The sequence below is a fragment of the Mirounga angustirostris genome, unplaced genomic scaffold (genome assembly GCF_029215605.1).
Source record: "Mirounga angustirostris isolate CCGP_5_RB_7025 unplaced genomic scaffold, mMirAng1.0.hap1 SCAF_5, whole genome shotgun sequence".
NCBI classification, from domain to species: domain Eukaryota; kingdom Metazoa; phylum Chordata; class Mammalia; order Carnivora; family Phocidae; genus Mirounga; species Mirounga angustirostris.
The window spans coordinates 96,034,126-96,047,590 of NW_026991713.1; the positions used below are offsets into that span (position 1 = coordinate 96,034,126).

Consider the following 13,465-nt stretch of genomic DNA (forward strand, 5'->3'; position numbering starts at 1 on the left):
ATTTCCCGGATTAATGGCTATAATTAGAGCCAACTGTGGTTAGTCTACCTCAGGACAGGGACTTTAAGGAATATTCCCAAGCAGCTGCCAAAACTCCCTTTGTTTCGGCCTGACATGGGCTGCCTAATTCCACTTTGGTGGAAAAAAATATGGCGTCTGCTCATCTGTCCAAGCTGACGATGTTTAGAACCGGGAACTCTTTTTCTCTGCCTTCTGGCAGCACCTCACCTCTTCTGCCTTCCCCTTCCCCTCCGTTTCTGCACCACCTTGGGTGTGGCCTGCAAAACTGGCTTCTGCACCATCCTCAGTGCCTCAGGCACCATTGGCTCCTCCTACCCTCGCTGTCAGGGAGCAAGAAGAGCACCCCCTGGACTTAACACTGCCCTCTTCAGATTTCCCTACCGCTGTCTCAGGTAAAAAAAAAAATTGACAATGGGGAACAAATTGATTGACTTTTAAGTGGACCCAGGTGGAACAAATTCGATATTTAAACTAATTTAAGTTTGTTGGTTTAATTAAGATAGACATGTCTTTAAAGTTATCAGCATTAAATGTGAAACTTGTATTCTACCAAGGTTTGCTTCAGGTCAAATAAGCTCCTGTTATCTCTGTTGCAATTTGTTAGCAAAAAGATGATTTAAAATGATGGTTAATCTGGTCTGTCTCGAAGTTTTCATGGGTAATTGTTAAGATAGCTTTCAGAGTCTTCGGTAACCTGAAACTTTAAAGTTTTGCTTGGATGATAAATGGGATTAAATTTATTGGACATCTAGGTCTTCTCCAAATAGAATAAAGTACTAAAGCATTGATTACCGGACATAGGTTTGTGCTTTTGACTTCCTATTGCAGAGAAAATAAGGATATTTGAGTCTGTTGGTAAAGATGCCTGTGCTTAACTGATTCATAAATTTGCCTAAATTTGTCTAAAGAATTCCGGTGTAACAGTTTACAGTTGGTTACTATTTAGTTTTCACTGGAGACTAAGATCTCTGAGAGTGCAAAATTCTGCTAAACGTAATTAAGACTGATGGAAATAAGGAAAGAAACTCTGTATGTGTAAGAAAGATATAAGTAATGGGAATACATTTTTTTTGAAGGTAAAAGAAAGCAATTTTGTCCTAAATGAGCCTTGTTGTTTGGAGGGAAATGGCTTGGGACAAAATCTCAATGCAAAGGAAAGCTGTAGAAGGTTTGTGATGGGAAAACTTTGGAAAGCAATTTTATGTATGTATGGTCAGGATGGACTAATATTGAAATGAATAGATTTTAAAAGTACACTGGTATAAGATTGAAAGTCTGCTTTCTCTGTGTTAAAAGAGACAAAGTTTTCTTGAATTGTTGGTTGGCTCTTGAAAAGAAAATGTAAACAGTTGTTTTCTCTTTGCCTGCCCAGAAAAAACAGTTTCTATGTTTTGTCTTTATCAGGTCTTTAATGATCCCTAATCCTATTTAGGCACATGTTTTAAAACTTTCTAAGGTTTTAACAAACTTCCCCAAGATTTAAATCATGAACAAAGTCTCATTGACTAATTAGACTTGTTTATTTGGTATGTTACGTTCTGGTATAAGGTCATCACTCGATATTCTGATTATTGAAGTGTATGTGTCACAGAAATAGCTGAGTTTCCTTGTCAATTGCATCATAATGAACTCTCAGATCATTAACAATGTCCATTTCTGAGTTTTTGTCATTTCTAATTGTTCTTATTCTCTTGCAAAATGAGTTTCATCTTTAGGGAGGTTCATATAAAGGACTTATAGGACAACTTATTCAATATCTTTAAGATCATAAAACTGAAATGCGTAAGAATTTCCAGAACTAACTGAAAGGCTGCATTCAAACTGAACAAGAATTAGTAACATGGGACTAAATGAACTAAAAAGATGATTATGGTTTTGTGATTCTTGTTCGAAACATTGCTGGTTCTCTAATGTTTACTCTTCCAGATTAAGAAAACTTTCTCTTAAGTTATCTATAATTTACAGAAATATGATAAAGTATTCATTTGTGAACAAATTGAAACATTTAACTTTTCTACGTAAACCTTCTGAAATTCAAAAGGTCTCAGTAAGTATTCTTTCTTCCATGGTAATCATAGTTATTTGCGTAAGTTCAATAAGAATCTGTTCTCCTTGTAACAGGACACAATTGGAAACATTGGTTATTTTACCAAGGCTTTGACTGGATGTCATATTTGAGAGAGACATGCATAGACTCAGGTATGACAAAACAGCTTTAAGAAATTAAGGTTGACTTTATGAAACATGGAGCCGTAAAGCCCCTTGGAACTTCTGGCCTGATACCTTGCTTACAGAGTTCCCAGCAGCCTCAACCAGGTGAGTAAAGAATGCACATCCTGGCAGGTGCAGGAAACTCAGGATACTTTGGGGACCTCATGAAAAGGAATTCACCCAAATCAATGGGTATTGCAGGCATGTCTGAAGGCAACTATTTGGCTTGGCTTCTGGCTTTGAGGCCACTAAAAGTTCAATCTAGATTCCTTTTAAAAGTTCCAGCAAAGCAGATTTTTTTAAAGATTTTATTTATTTATTTGTCAGAGAGAGAGGGAGAGCACAAGCAGGGGAAGCAGCAGGCAGAGGGAGAAGCAGACTCCCCGCTGAGCAAGGAGCCCAATGTGGGGCTCAATCCTGGGATCATGACCTGAGCCAAAGGCAGACGCTTAAGTAACTGAGCCACCCAGGCATCCCAGCAAAGCAGATTTTAAAAGATCTATATGGCCATTTGCTATTCTTGCTGAGCTTATGTAAATAATTAGGCCAAATTTGTTAAAACTGGACTTGTTTTACAAATAAATTGGTCTTGATTTGGCTCTCTCTGGAAATAAGGGTGATTTTAGAGAGAAAAATTATGTTTCAATAACACACCTTTGCAGATGTTAAATTCTAGTTCTGATTGTCTTTGAATGTTGTTTACCTAAGCTAGACAACTTGAGGTAAACTTCAGAAAAATTGCCACAATAGCTCATGTGTAGACAATCTTCTTGCTTGTTATTCTGTAGCGATGATAACAGGACCCCATAGGCATATGATTATTTGAACAGCTGAAAGATGGGATTGATTCCCCAACAATTGATTAACTCAGCTATCACCTTGACCAATTCCATGTGGTCATTCCTTGACCAAGTTGCTCCTTAAAAGCCAGAGTGTACCCCACTCTGTGGGATTAACAATGGACTTGTGGAGATAATGGATGACCCCACTTTTTTTATGATTGGATTGGATGATGCCCTTGAGGATGCCCTCATCTCTTGAGACAAGTCTTTTCCCACTTGCCAGTGATTCCTTGTAATTAGGACACTGTTAAGGCTGGACCTCAAACAAAGAGGGCTTCTTGATGGTTTTATCCCTTAGTCATATTTATCCTGGAAGCCACCTCTATTAATATAAAATTGCAAGTAAAGGCTTTAGCCAAGCATAAAACAGCCCTCCTAGTAGAAAGAGCCTCAAAGCTCACTATGGGACAGTCCCTGACTGTAATGACTTCACATCAGGTCCAGAGTATAGAGTCTTAGAGACCAAAGGCCACCAATGGATGATGGGAGGCTCACTTATTAAATACTAGGCTACGCTTATAGATATGCCTGAAATAATACTTAAAACCTGTCAGATTTTAAACCCAGCTACCCTTTTGCCTGGACCTGACCTTCATACTTCTATAGAACATAACTGTTCACAGGTTATTGATCTTGTTAATTCTAGTCAACAAGATTTAAAAGATACCCCTATTGAAAATGCAGACAGTTCGTTTACTGATGGCAAAGGGAATAAGAAAAGCTGGGTATGCTATAGCACTCGCTCATGCTTTGCAATTGGCAAAGCCTTAAAAATTAATACTTATACTGACTCCAAATATGTCTTCCTAGTCCTACAGGCCCATGGAGCAATTTGGAAGAAAAGGGGATTATTATCAAGCCACAACTCCCTAATCAAATAGGGGCCTGAAATTATGACTCTTCTTGAGGTTGTATACCTACCTAAGGAGGTAGCTGTAATTCAACTCGAAGGACATCCAAAGAGTATGACCTTAGAATCTAAAGGAAACAATTCAGTAGACCGTGCAGCCAAGAAGGCAGCACTAAATAAACAAGGATTTAATCTTTTGCCAGTCTTAATTCCAGTAAAGTCCGTAAGTCCAGTCTATTCAGACCAAGAAATTCATGTAGCCCAGGAATGAGGATATTCAAAAATGCACAGGACTGACTTGTTAATAATGAGGGAAAAATCTTTTTACCTAAAAATAACCAATGGCAGGTAATACAGGGTTTACACCAGGCTACTTATTTGGGTAAAAAGGCCATGGAGGTGACAAAAACTTTGCTAAGAGAAACTGTCTCTAGATTTGGACTCCCTTGGTCCCTACAAAGTGACAGTGGACCATCTTTTATTACACAAATTCAAAAGATGGCCCTCCAAAACTGAATAGCCCTTGATATCTTGACTGCAAGTAAAGGAGGTCCAGAACTGGATGACTGTTTCCTAACGGGACCCAACGGCTATGTGGTTCTAACTTGTGTCCACAGCTTCCCCCAGGCTGGATAGGCCACTGTACTCTGAGTTTTGCTTTTAATAAAACCCATGCTTTAATAAAACCACCTTTTTGCACCAAAGACGTTCTCAAGAATTCTTTCTTGGCCGTCGGATTTGAACCCTAAAATCTTTCCTACATCAACTCCACCAGGTAAAGAACCACTATCAACTGAGGTGCTTGCTGAAGGCAAAGAGAATACAGAATAGATAACAGAAGAAGGTAGTTACAAATAGCAGCTATGACCATGTGACCAGTTACAGAAATGAAGACTGTAATTGTCATGAATATTCCTCCTTATTTTGTTATAAATATATACATATCAAATAACTTTGGTTTCTTCCCTCTCTTATATCATAGTTTTTTTTAAGTATTTTTAATTTTACATCATAGTATTTAAGTGATGAGATATCAAGGAGAAGAGTCATTCAATGACTTTACCTCCTCTTCTGATGAAGAGGTTGGTCTGTTTTCAGTTGTACACAGGATTGTTGTATTGTGTTAGGTGGAAATATGACCTTGCCGCTGTCTTTCTTTGGAGAATAAGTATGGTTTAAGGAGATGCATATGGATACCAAGTTGACAAGAGATAGACTTGTGATGGTTAATTTTATATGTCAACCTGACTGGGCCTCAAGGTGCCCAGATATTTGGTTAAACATTATTCTGGGTCTGTAAAAGTGTTTCTGGATGAGATTAATGATTAAATATGTAGGGGCGCCTGGGTGGCTCAGTAGATGGGTGTCTGCCTTCGGCTCAAGTCATGGTCCCAGGGTCCTGGGATCGAGCCCTGCATCGGGCTCTCTGCTCGTCAGGAAGCCTGCTTCTCCCTCTCCCACTCCCCCTGCTTGTGTTCCCTCTCTGTCTCTCTCTCTCTCTCTCTCAAATGAATGAATAAAATCTTTTTTAAAAAAATGATTAAATATATAGACTGAGTAAAGCAGATTGCCCTCCCCCAGGGAGTTGGGCCTCATCCACGCCTTTGAAAGCCTGAATGGAACAAAAGGCTGAGTAAGAGAAAATTTGCTCTCTCTGCCTGTCTTCAAGCTGGAACATCAGTCTTCCCCTGTCTTCGGACCCAGACTCAAACTGGAGCTTACACCATTGGCTCTCCTGGTTCTCAGGCCTTCAGAATCATATACCACTGGCTCTTCTGGGTCTGACTGCAGATCTTGGGACTTCTCAGACTCCAGATAAGTAGATAGGGAGAGAGAGAGAGATACTACTGATTTTCTCTGCAGAACTCAGACTAATACAGATGCCTAAGTATGTTCTTTAAAGATATAAAACTATTAGAAAAATTGGTTATCCAGAAGTATTTTTAGGGGTACCTGGGTGCCTTGGTCAGCTGAGCGTCTGACTCTTAATTTTGGCTAGGGTCATGATTTCTAGGTTGTGGGATCAAGCCCCCTGTGGGTCTCCATGCTTAGCATGGAGTCTGCTTGAGATGCTCTCTCTCCCTCTCACCTTGCCCCTCCCCACCTACTCTCTAAATAAATAAATAAATAAAATCTTCAAAGTATTTTTAAAGTAGACCATTTAGAAAAATATTTTTTAAGGATTTTATTTATTTATTTGAGAGAGAGAGATCGAGAGAGCAATGGGGGAGGGGCAGAAGGAGAGAATCTTTAAGCAGACTCCTCACTGAGCACAGAGCCTGAGACACGGGGCTCAATCCCATGACCCATGAGATCAATCATGACCTGAGCCAAAACCGAGAGTCAGACATTTAACCAACTGAGCCACCCAGGCACCCCAGAAAAAAATATTTTTTTAAGATTTTATTTATTTATTTGACAAAGAGAGAGAGACAGCAAGAGAGGGAACACAAGCAGGGGGAGTGGGAGAGGGAGAAGCAGACCTTCTGCTGAGCAGGGAGCCCGATGAGGGGCTCAATCCCAGGACCCTGGGATCATGACCCGAGCGGGAGGTAGATGCTTAACACTGAGCCACCCAGGCGCCCCATAATATTTTTAAATCAAAGAGACAGACTACTGATAAAGATGGCAGATTGACTTAGCTAAGATCCCACTAAAATAATAGTGAAGGGTGAAATGCGGAACATATGAATCTATAAGGACAAAGTGAAGGTGAAAGAGGACTTCAACTACTTCCATTTTGACCTCAAACTTTCTGATTAAGTTCTTCTTTCCAGCTTAACTCAGGCAAAAGACCCTGTGAACAAAACATCCTGTGATGGGAACCAAAACTACCCCTCTCAAGCAAAACCGCCAGAGCCAGGAAGACCCCAACCATCCGTGATTGACTCTAAGGTAATGATTGACCTAGCCTTTACTGCTCGCCTGCCTGTACCCACCGACCATTGTCCCACATTTGCCTTATATAAGCCTAGCTGTAGTTTCAGCACTTTGGAGACTGTCATTGAGATATTAGCCTGTGTCTTCCTAGTGTTGGCTTCACTGAAATAAATTCCTTTCCGGTTTCACCACCACTCATCTCGGTGCCTTTGGATTTTGTCAGCTGCAAGAGGCTAGACCTAGTCTGTTTGGGACCCCCAGAACCGGGAGCTCTTGCACCCCTGCACCCCAGTTTCAGATGAATCATTTAAATACATTTTTGGACAATGGAAAGATGGTGGGGGAGGGGAGCTAGACAATACAGCAGAGGGCAGTAGTTGACCAGGAGTCAAAATTGGAGGACTGAAAGCTTGGACTCAAGCCCCCTCCCCCACCAGTCACAGCTAGGTAAATACCCAACCCCACCAGCACCAGGCAGATAATTGATGCTATAATCTGAGAACATGGATGTGAGAAACTCTGGACTCTGGAACAGTAGGCACTGCAAAGAACAAGGGAGAGATATGGAGCTAAAAACAGGTACATGCCTTCCTGGCAGGAGACTGGCAGTTTCCTCTGAAGAAACAGAAGTATCCTAAAGAGTAAACCCTCCACATACTGACATTTGGGAGTTCTCAACGGAAAGGATCCTGGGCTCCCAGCCCAATCACTTTCAGTCAGCAAGCTCTACCCAATATATATCCAATCATCCCTATATCCAATCAACTTTGTAATTCCTTGTTTGTATATGAAAGGACAGTCACCATCATAAAAGAGATAAAAGCAGCAAAAAGAAAACAAAAATCCAGAGGAAAAAGGAAAAATGCAGGGAATAAAAGGATAATGACAAATATAAATAAATAAAAGAAGAAACCTTCCTCCAAAATCCCTAATTACATTCTCAGGAAGCTAAGATAGCAGATTGTGTACATAAAACAAGAATGCTGGGGTGCCCGGCTGGCTCAGTCAGTGGAGCGTGCAACTCTTGATCTTGGGGTTCTAAGTATGAGCCCCACGTTGGGTGTAGAGATTACTTAAAAATAAAATATTTTAGAAAGAAAAAAAAGAATGCTGGAAAAAAAGAAGTTATTCCAGCATAAAAAAAAAAAAGAGCTCTTGGAAATTAAAAATCTGAGACAGAGAAGGGAAAGTAAATATAACTATTAAGGAGTAGTCTGTGGTCTTTGGGTGATTAGTTTCATAAACAGTGAAAATGAACACCAAATTTTAATGGAAATAAAGACTGGTGGGCTAACGTGTTATTGGGGTAAGTTGAAGCAGTAACTTTAAATCTTGGGGTTTAACACCACAAAGGTTTATTTTTTACATGTAAAAACAAGTCAAAGCTAGAGCTCCTTCTACCTGATAACAATGCCTTACAGAACATATGGCTTCTGCAAAGACTATAGCAAGGGAAGAGAGACATTTGGGAGTCACTCTGGCTCTTTACCACCTTGACCAGGAAATGACACTTCATTCCTGCTTATAGTCCATCTGCCATAACTAGTCACATTGTCCCAAGCTGACTGCAAGGGAGTTGAGAAGTCGTAGGCACATGCATGGTTATTGAGTGAGTACCAACCATCTTTGCCATCATGAGAAAGCGAGATTGTTTTCACAAAATTATGGTAGGGAGGAAAAGGAAAAAGAGGGGAGTAACTTCGGAGAAAGCCAAGGTGTTCTAAGATGGGAAACCCAACTAATGATAATAGACAGAGATCAAGGAGCCAATGGGAAGGAAGGAAAGAAGGAAGGGAAGGAGGGAGGGAGAAATAGAAAGACATACTGAGATTGCTGTAGAGGGAAGGAAAGGACAGGGAAAAGCAGGAATAAGAGAAGAGTGATCTCACTAATACGTTTTGTTTATTTCTACACAAACACTTCTACTTAGTTTTATAATTATCTCTTCACATCTCTCTTCTCACTAGTCACAGAGGTTCTTGAGGGCAGGGACTGTCTCTTATTCATCTTTGTATTGAGGGTCCAGCACAGAACCTGACTTAGTAAGCCTGTAATGAGTGTGTTGAATTACAAAGCGAGAGGCCATATAATTTTCTCTTCCACTCACCAGTCACTGTAACTGGAGAAAGAGGTGCTGCACTTTAGCAGTAGGAAGAATGAAGAGAATGTGGCTGACCAAACACTTGAGGAGAAAGGAAAACAGAGACACCTGTTGTGTCAACATGGACACAGCCTCTGTCCCATGCCCATCCTTCTCTTGGAACACCAGAAGCACAAGAAGGGGCAAACATGTTATCCAGTTGGAGAACACAAAGAAAAAACAACTTTCTACATTTTTTTAAAGATTTATTTATTTATTTGAGAGAGAGAATGTGTGCATGTGCGTGCAAGTGGGGTGGGGGAGGGCAGGGCAGAAGGAGAGGGAGAGAGAATCTTAAGCAGATTCTCCTGTGGAGCCCTATGGGTGGGCGTGCAGGCGGAGTTCAATCTCAGGACCCCGAGATCATGACCTGAGACCTGAGCTGAAATCAGGAGTCGGTCACTCAACCGACTGAGCCACCCTGGCGTCCCGCAACTTTCTACATTTTTAAACAAGGTCTAATTGGCTAGATGCTTTAACAAATATATTTTACTTATTCAGCAAACCAGACATTTTAAGGATCTTAAATAACATCTAGTGAAACACTTTAATTTCGCAAAATCTAGTAAAGTTAAAAGTGTGCATAACCTACAACCCATAATTCCCTTCCTGATTACAAACACTAGAGAAGCCTTTTCTCAATGAGGATCATGAACTACTGGTGAGTATTGATATCAAGTTAGTGGATCCCCTTGAGCAATTTTTTAATGAATTAAAATAGAGTAAAAAGTATCAGAGAACACACACATAGTATGGCAACATGTACTGTGGGTATGTCTGTATGAGTATTATATGTATTTGTTGTCTAGTGTATGAATATGTGTGTATACTGGATAGCAATGTGTTTCTTATAGGAGATCTCAGTTAATTAAAAAAAAAAAAGGTTTGGAGTCACAGTCCTAGAGAAACTCTCACTCTTGCTTAAAGAAGAATGCTCACTGCAGCAATGTTTATCATAAAACAATACATAAATAAATAGGAAATGATCCAAGTATTCCTCAACATGACCATGAAAAATTAAACGTAGTATAATCATACAATGGAATATTACATCACTGTAAAATGAATGGATGTGAGCTACATGTAAAAACATGAGTATATCTCAATAAAGATAGTGAGCATAAAAACAACCTGCAGAATGATCCATTCACTGTAATACCATTAGTATAAAGTCTAAAGTCTAAAGCATGCAAATTTACTGTATATTCCCCCGCCTCTCGGGGGAAGGTGAGGGTTTAATATAGGAAATTACGTGAAAAGAGATGCATGAACTAAAAGGAGCAAACTTCTGGGGCGCTGGGCTCTCCCGAGACCCTTGCGGAGTGAAGGCGGCGTGCCTAACGGTTTGAGAACGGCCTGCAGGTGCCGTTAGGAGGCGCTCGCGAAGCTGCTCCAGGAATTCCCGCCCTCTCCGTTACTTGCCCCAGTAACCCCGGCGCGCCGGCGACCGAGAGTAACCTCGCGGTCGGGTGACGCCCCCACCCCCCCGCCCCGACTCTCGCCTGCTCCCGCCTCAGCCAATGGGAAGGCAGCGCACAAGCCGGCCGGACACTCGCCCTCACCGACTCCTCCCCCAAGCAGTTAGAACCGAGTTGTACAATCACCTCGCCGCCGGCTTTAGACTTTGCCAATCGCAACTCCAGTTCCCAATTCCAAGCCCCGCCCCCGGCCTGCCCCGCGTTCATTCTCGGCGGGAGTCACCTTTGCTTTACAAACGTTCAGACCCGCCCTCTGCCTACCTTGCTGCACTAGGCCCCGCCCCCTGCTCGGACCGACCAATAGCCGGGGGAACCTGGAGCCACTGGGCGGGCCCGCAGCCAATGCGCACGCCGTGGGCGGGCTCCGGGCCGGAATTGGGGGTGAAGCTACAGCCTTGTGCCCACAATTCGGGGCGCGCGGAGTTGGGGGGGTCCCTGGGGGACGCCCGGAGCAAAGATGGCGTCCGCAGCTGAGGGGGACGTGGGAACGGTGGCGGAGCTGGCGAGGGTGCTGCGGTGGGGGCTCGGGGAGCTGAGCCTTAACAAGTTGGCGACGTCCCTGGGCGCGTCGGAACAGGCGCTGCGGCTCATCATCTCCATCTTTATGGGTAAGGACCCTCCTGCCTCGCTCCGCCCCCTCGCGGAGTCCCCGGGGAATGGGGCCGTGACCCCCCCTCACTTTCCGGAGCACCCAGGAAGGCTTTGTGGGGTGCGGATGCGAATCTTAAATCACGCCAACCAGCTATCGAGAGGAAGACCAGTCTTTCCTCGAGTCTGGGGGCGCCGTGCCCTCTGAACCTCTTTACCTTTCTCTTTGACCCCTGCTGTACCCTTCTGGTCCCTCATTTGGCGCCACCACTGTCTCATCATGCCCTGATCTGCCCTGTGTCCCCATGACCTATCCTTATTTGTCTCTCTCTTGAGTTCTACTCTCTGTCCGTGTGTACTGCTGTCTGTTATTAATATCAACTCTCACACATGCGCGCTTCTTGTCGGTAGGCATAAGCCCCCTAACTTAGATATTAGCTTTGTGGACCCGTAAGCCCGGTATTCTGTACTTCCATATTCGGAGTCTTTTTCTGCATTGCCAGCTTATATTACACTTTCTTCTCTTTTCTGTCTTGTTTCTGATATTTTCTTCTTATACATATTGCTTTTTTCCCCCCTCTTAACCGTACTCACCTGTCATTTACCCTGGGATACCATTTTAATACTGGGCTTGGGAAACAAGACTGACAACCCCCTTTAAAAACTATGCTACTCCGGGGCGCCTGGGTGGCTCAGTCGTTAAGCGTCTGCCTTCGGCTCAGGTCATGATCCCAGGGTCCTGGGATCGAGCCCCACATCGGGCTCCCTGCTCAGTGGGAAGCCTGCTTCTCCCTTTCCCACTCCCCCTGCTGGTGTTCCCTCTCTCGCTGTGTCTCTCTCTGTCAAATAAAAAAAAAAAAAAAAAACAACTATGCTACTCCAAGAGTTAATTACCCATATGGTTCAAAGGATGTGATGTGTCTGACTTTATGTCAAAACAGGCTGTATTATAACTGCTTTATAGGCTTTTTTCCTGCATCCTTCCTCCATGGTTTTTTAACACACGGAAGCAGCATGGCACAATGAGAAAAAAAAAAAAAAGTGTGGACTTGGAAGTCCAGCAAGTCAGACCCAGCCCTGCTGCTGCTTGCAAACTGTGGGACAAGTCACCTAACCCCTCTGGACCTCAGTTTGCTTATCTATCAAATGAGGACAGTAATGCCTACCTAATAGGACAGCTTGTAAAGTCCTGTAGGAATTCAAAGGTCAAGATTTGATGCATAAATATTTGAGTAGTTGGAAGGTTTTATGAAGGTTATGGGAGTTTAGGAGAGTAGGAGTGGGGAAGAATTAAGCAAACAGGACTGGGACAAGAGCAGATTAGAGATCAGAGTCATAAGAAATTTGGCATAAAAGTTGGGCAGATGTAGAATGCCTCAAATGCCAGAAAGAAGTTTGGAATGTATCCAGTAGTCAGTAGAGACGTTGACATATAATATCACCGAAGGGTGTTCGCTCATATAATATCACCGAAGGGTGTTAACTAGATCTAGATAATGTGAGAGGCATTAATTTATATTTAAATAATCCTAGCAGCTAATATAATTGTTACTTGCCTTTTACATATAAAACCAAGCTGATCTTCCTTTCTTCCAACTAAAGGTCACCTTCCGCTCCCTTGTAGAATTGTAAAATTTTTGAGGTGAAGGGCACCTCAGTATCTCTCAGATCTAACCCAGATTTATCAAAACCCCCAATCTAGGGTTCTTCACACCACAGCAGCTTTGAACGTCTACTCCTTGAGCCTTTGTTCTCACCCAGTTATTTGTTGGGGTTGTAATTGGCAATTAAGAGTGTTTACATTCATTCGTTTGGAAGCTCACTGTTGATTTCTCAACTATAAATTGAGAACGTAACACAAGTAGCAACAAATTATTAGGGGCAACCTGTTAAATGGAGCTAGGGCTGGAATTAGGACTTGGAATTCGTCCTTTTTGTGCTGACGTAATCGAATACTGCCTGTGCACTCCTGGTGAGCTACTGCTCTGCTTCATGGGGCATACAACTGACTGGGAAATTGTTTTCTCCATATCCTTACCCTCTACTCTCCTCCCATTACCATCAGTCATCAAGTGATAAACACTTGGTGTAATACACCTACCGCACTCCTGAACCCCCTTGCCATTCTACCATTTCCCAGATCCCCCCCTTCCTATCTCCCATGTGTTGTTGCCTTCAGTAACTCAGTATTTCTCGTGTTTGGATCGGCTTGGGGCTTCATGTTGCCTCATATCAAGCATAGCTCTTCCTCGTGGATACATAGGATTGTATTTTCTAGGTATGGATTAAATATATACATGCAAACATAAACTGATAAGCTTGACACGTGCATGGAAGAAAGAGTGCATTCTGGTTGTAAATGTTCTCCTTACAAAGGTATTACCATTTCTGTGTATTGTAACCTAGAGACCGGTAGCCTTTCAGCAACGGAGTTCCTGGTTCCAGAACCTGCGCT

At 42.5% G+C, this 13,465-nt stretch overlaps 1 protein-coding gene and 1 long non-coding RNA gene across 2 annotated transcripts in view; one reads left to right on the top strand and one right to left on the bottom strand.

Moving 5' to 3' along the window:
* LOC135364465 (uncharacterized) overlaps positions 1-13,465 on the bottom strand; it is a 48,597-nt gene that overhangs the window by 10,507 nt on the left and 24,625 nt on the right. The window lies entirely within an intron of this gene.
* LPCAT3 (lysophosphatidylcholine acyltransferase 3) overlaps positions 10,780-13,465 on the top strand; it is a 46,609-nt gene continuing 43,923 nt past the window's right edge. Inside the window, exon 1 of the mRNA XM_045873929.1 lies at positions 10,780-11,030. Within this exon, the coding sequence (XP_045729885.1) occupies positions 10,880-11,030 (151 nt within the window). The 5' untranslated portion in view covers positions 10,780-10,879. The remainder of the gene's footprint in view (positions 11,031-13,465) is intronic.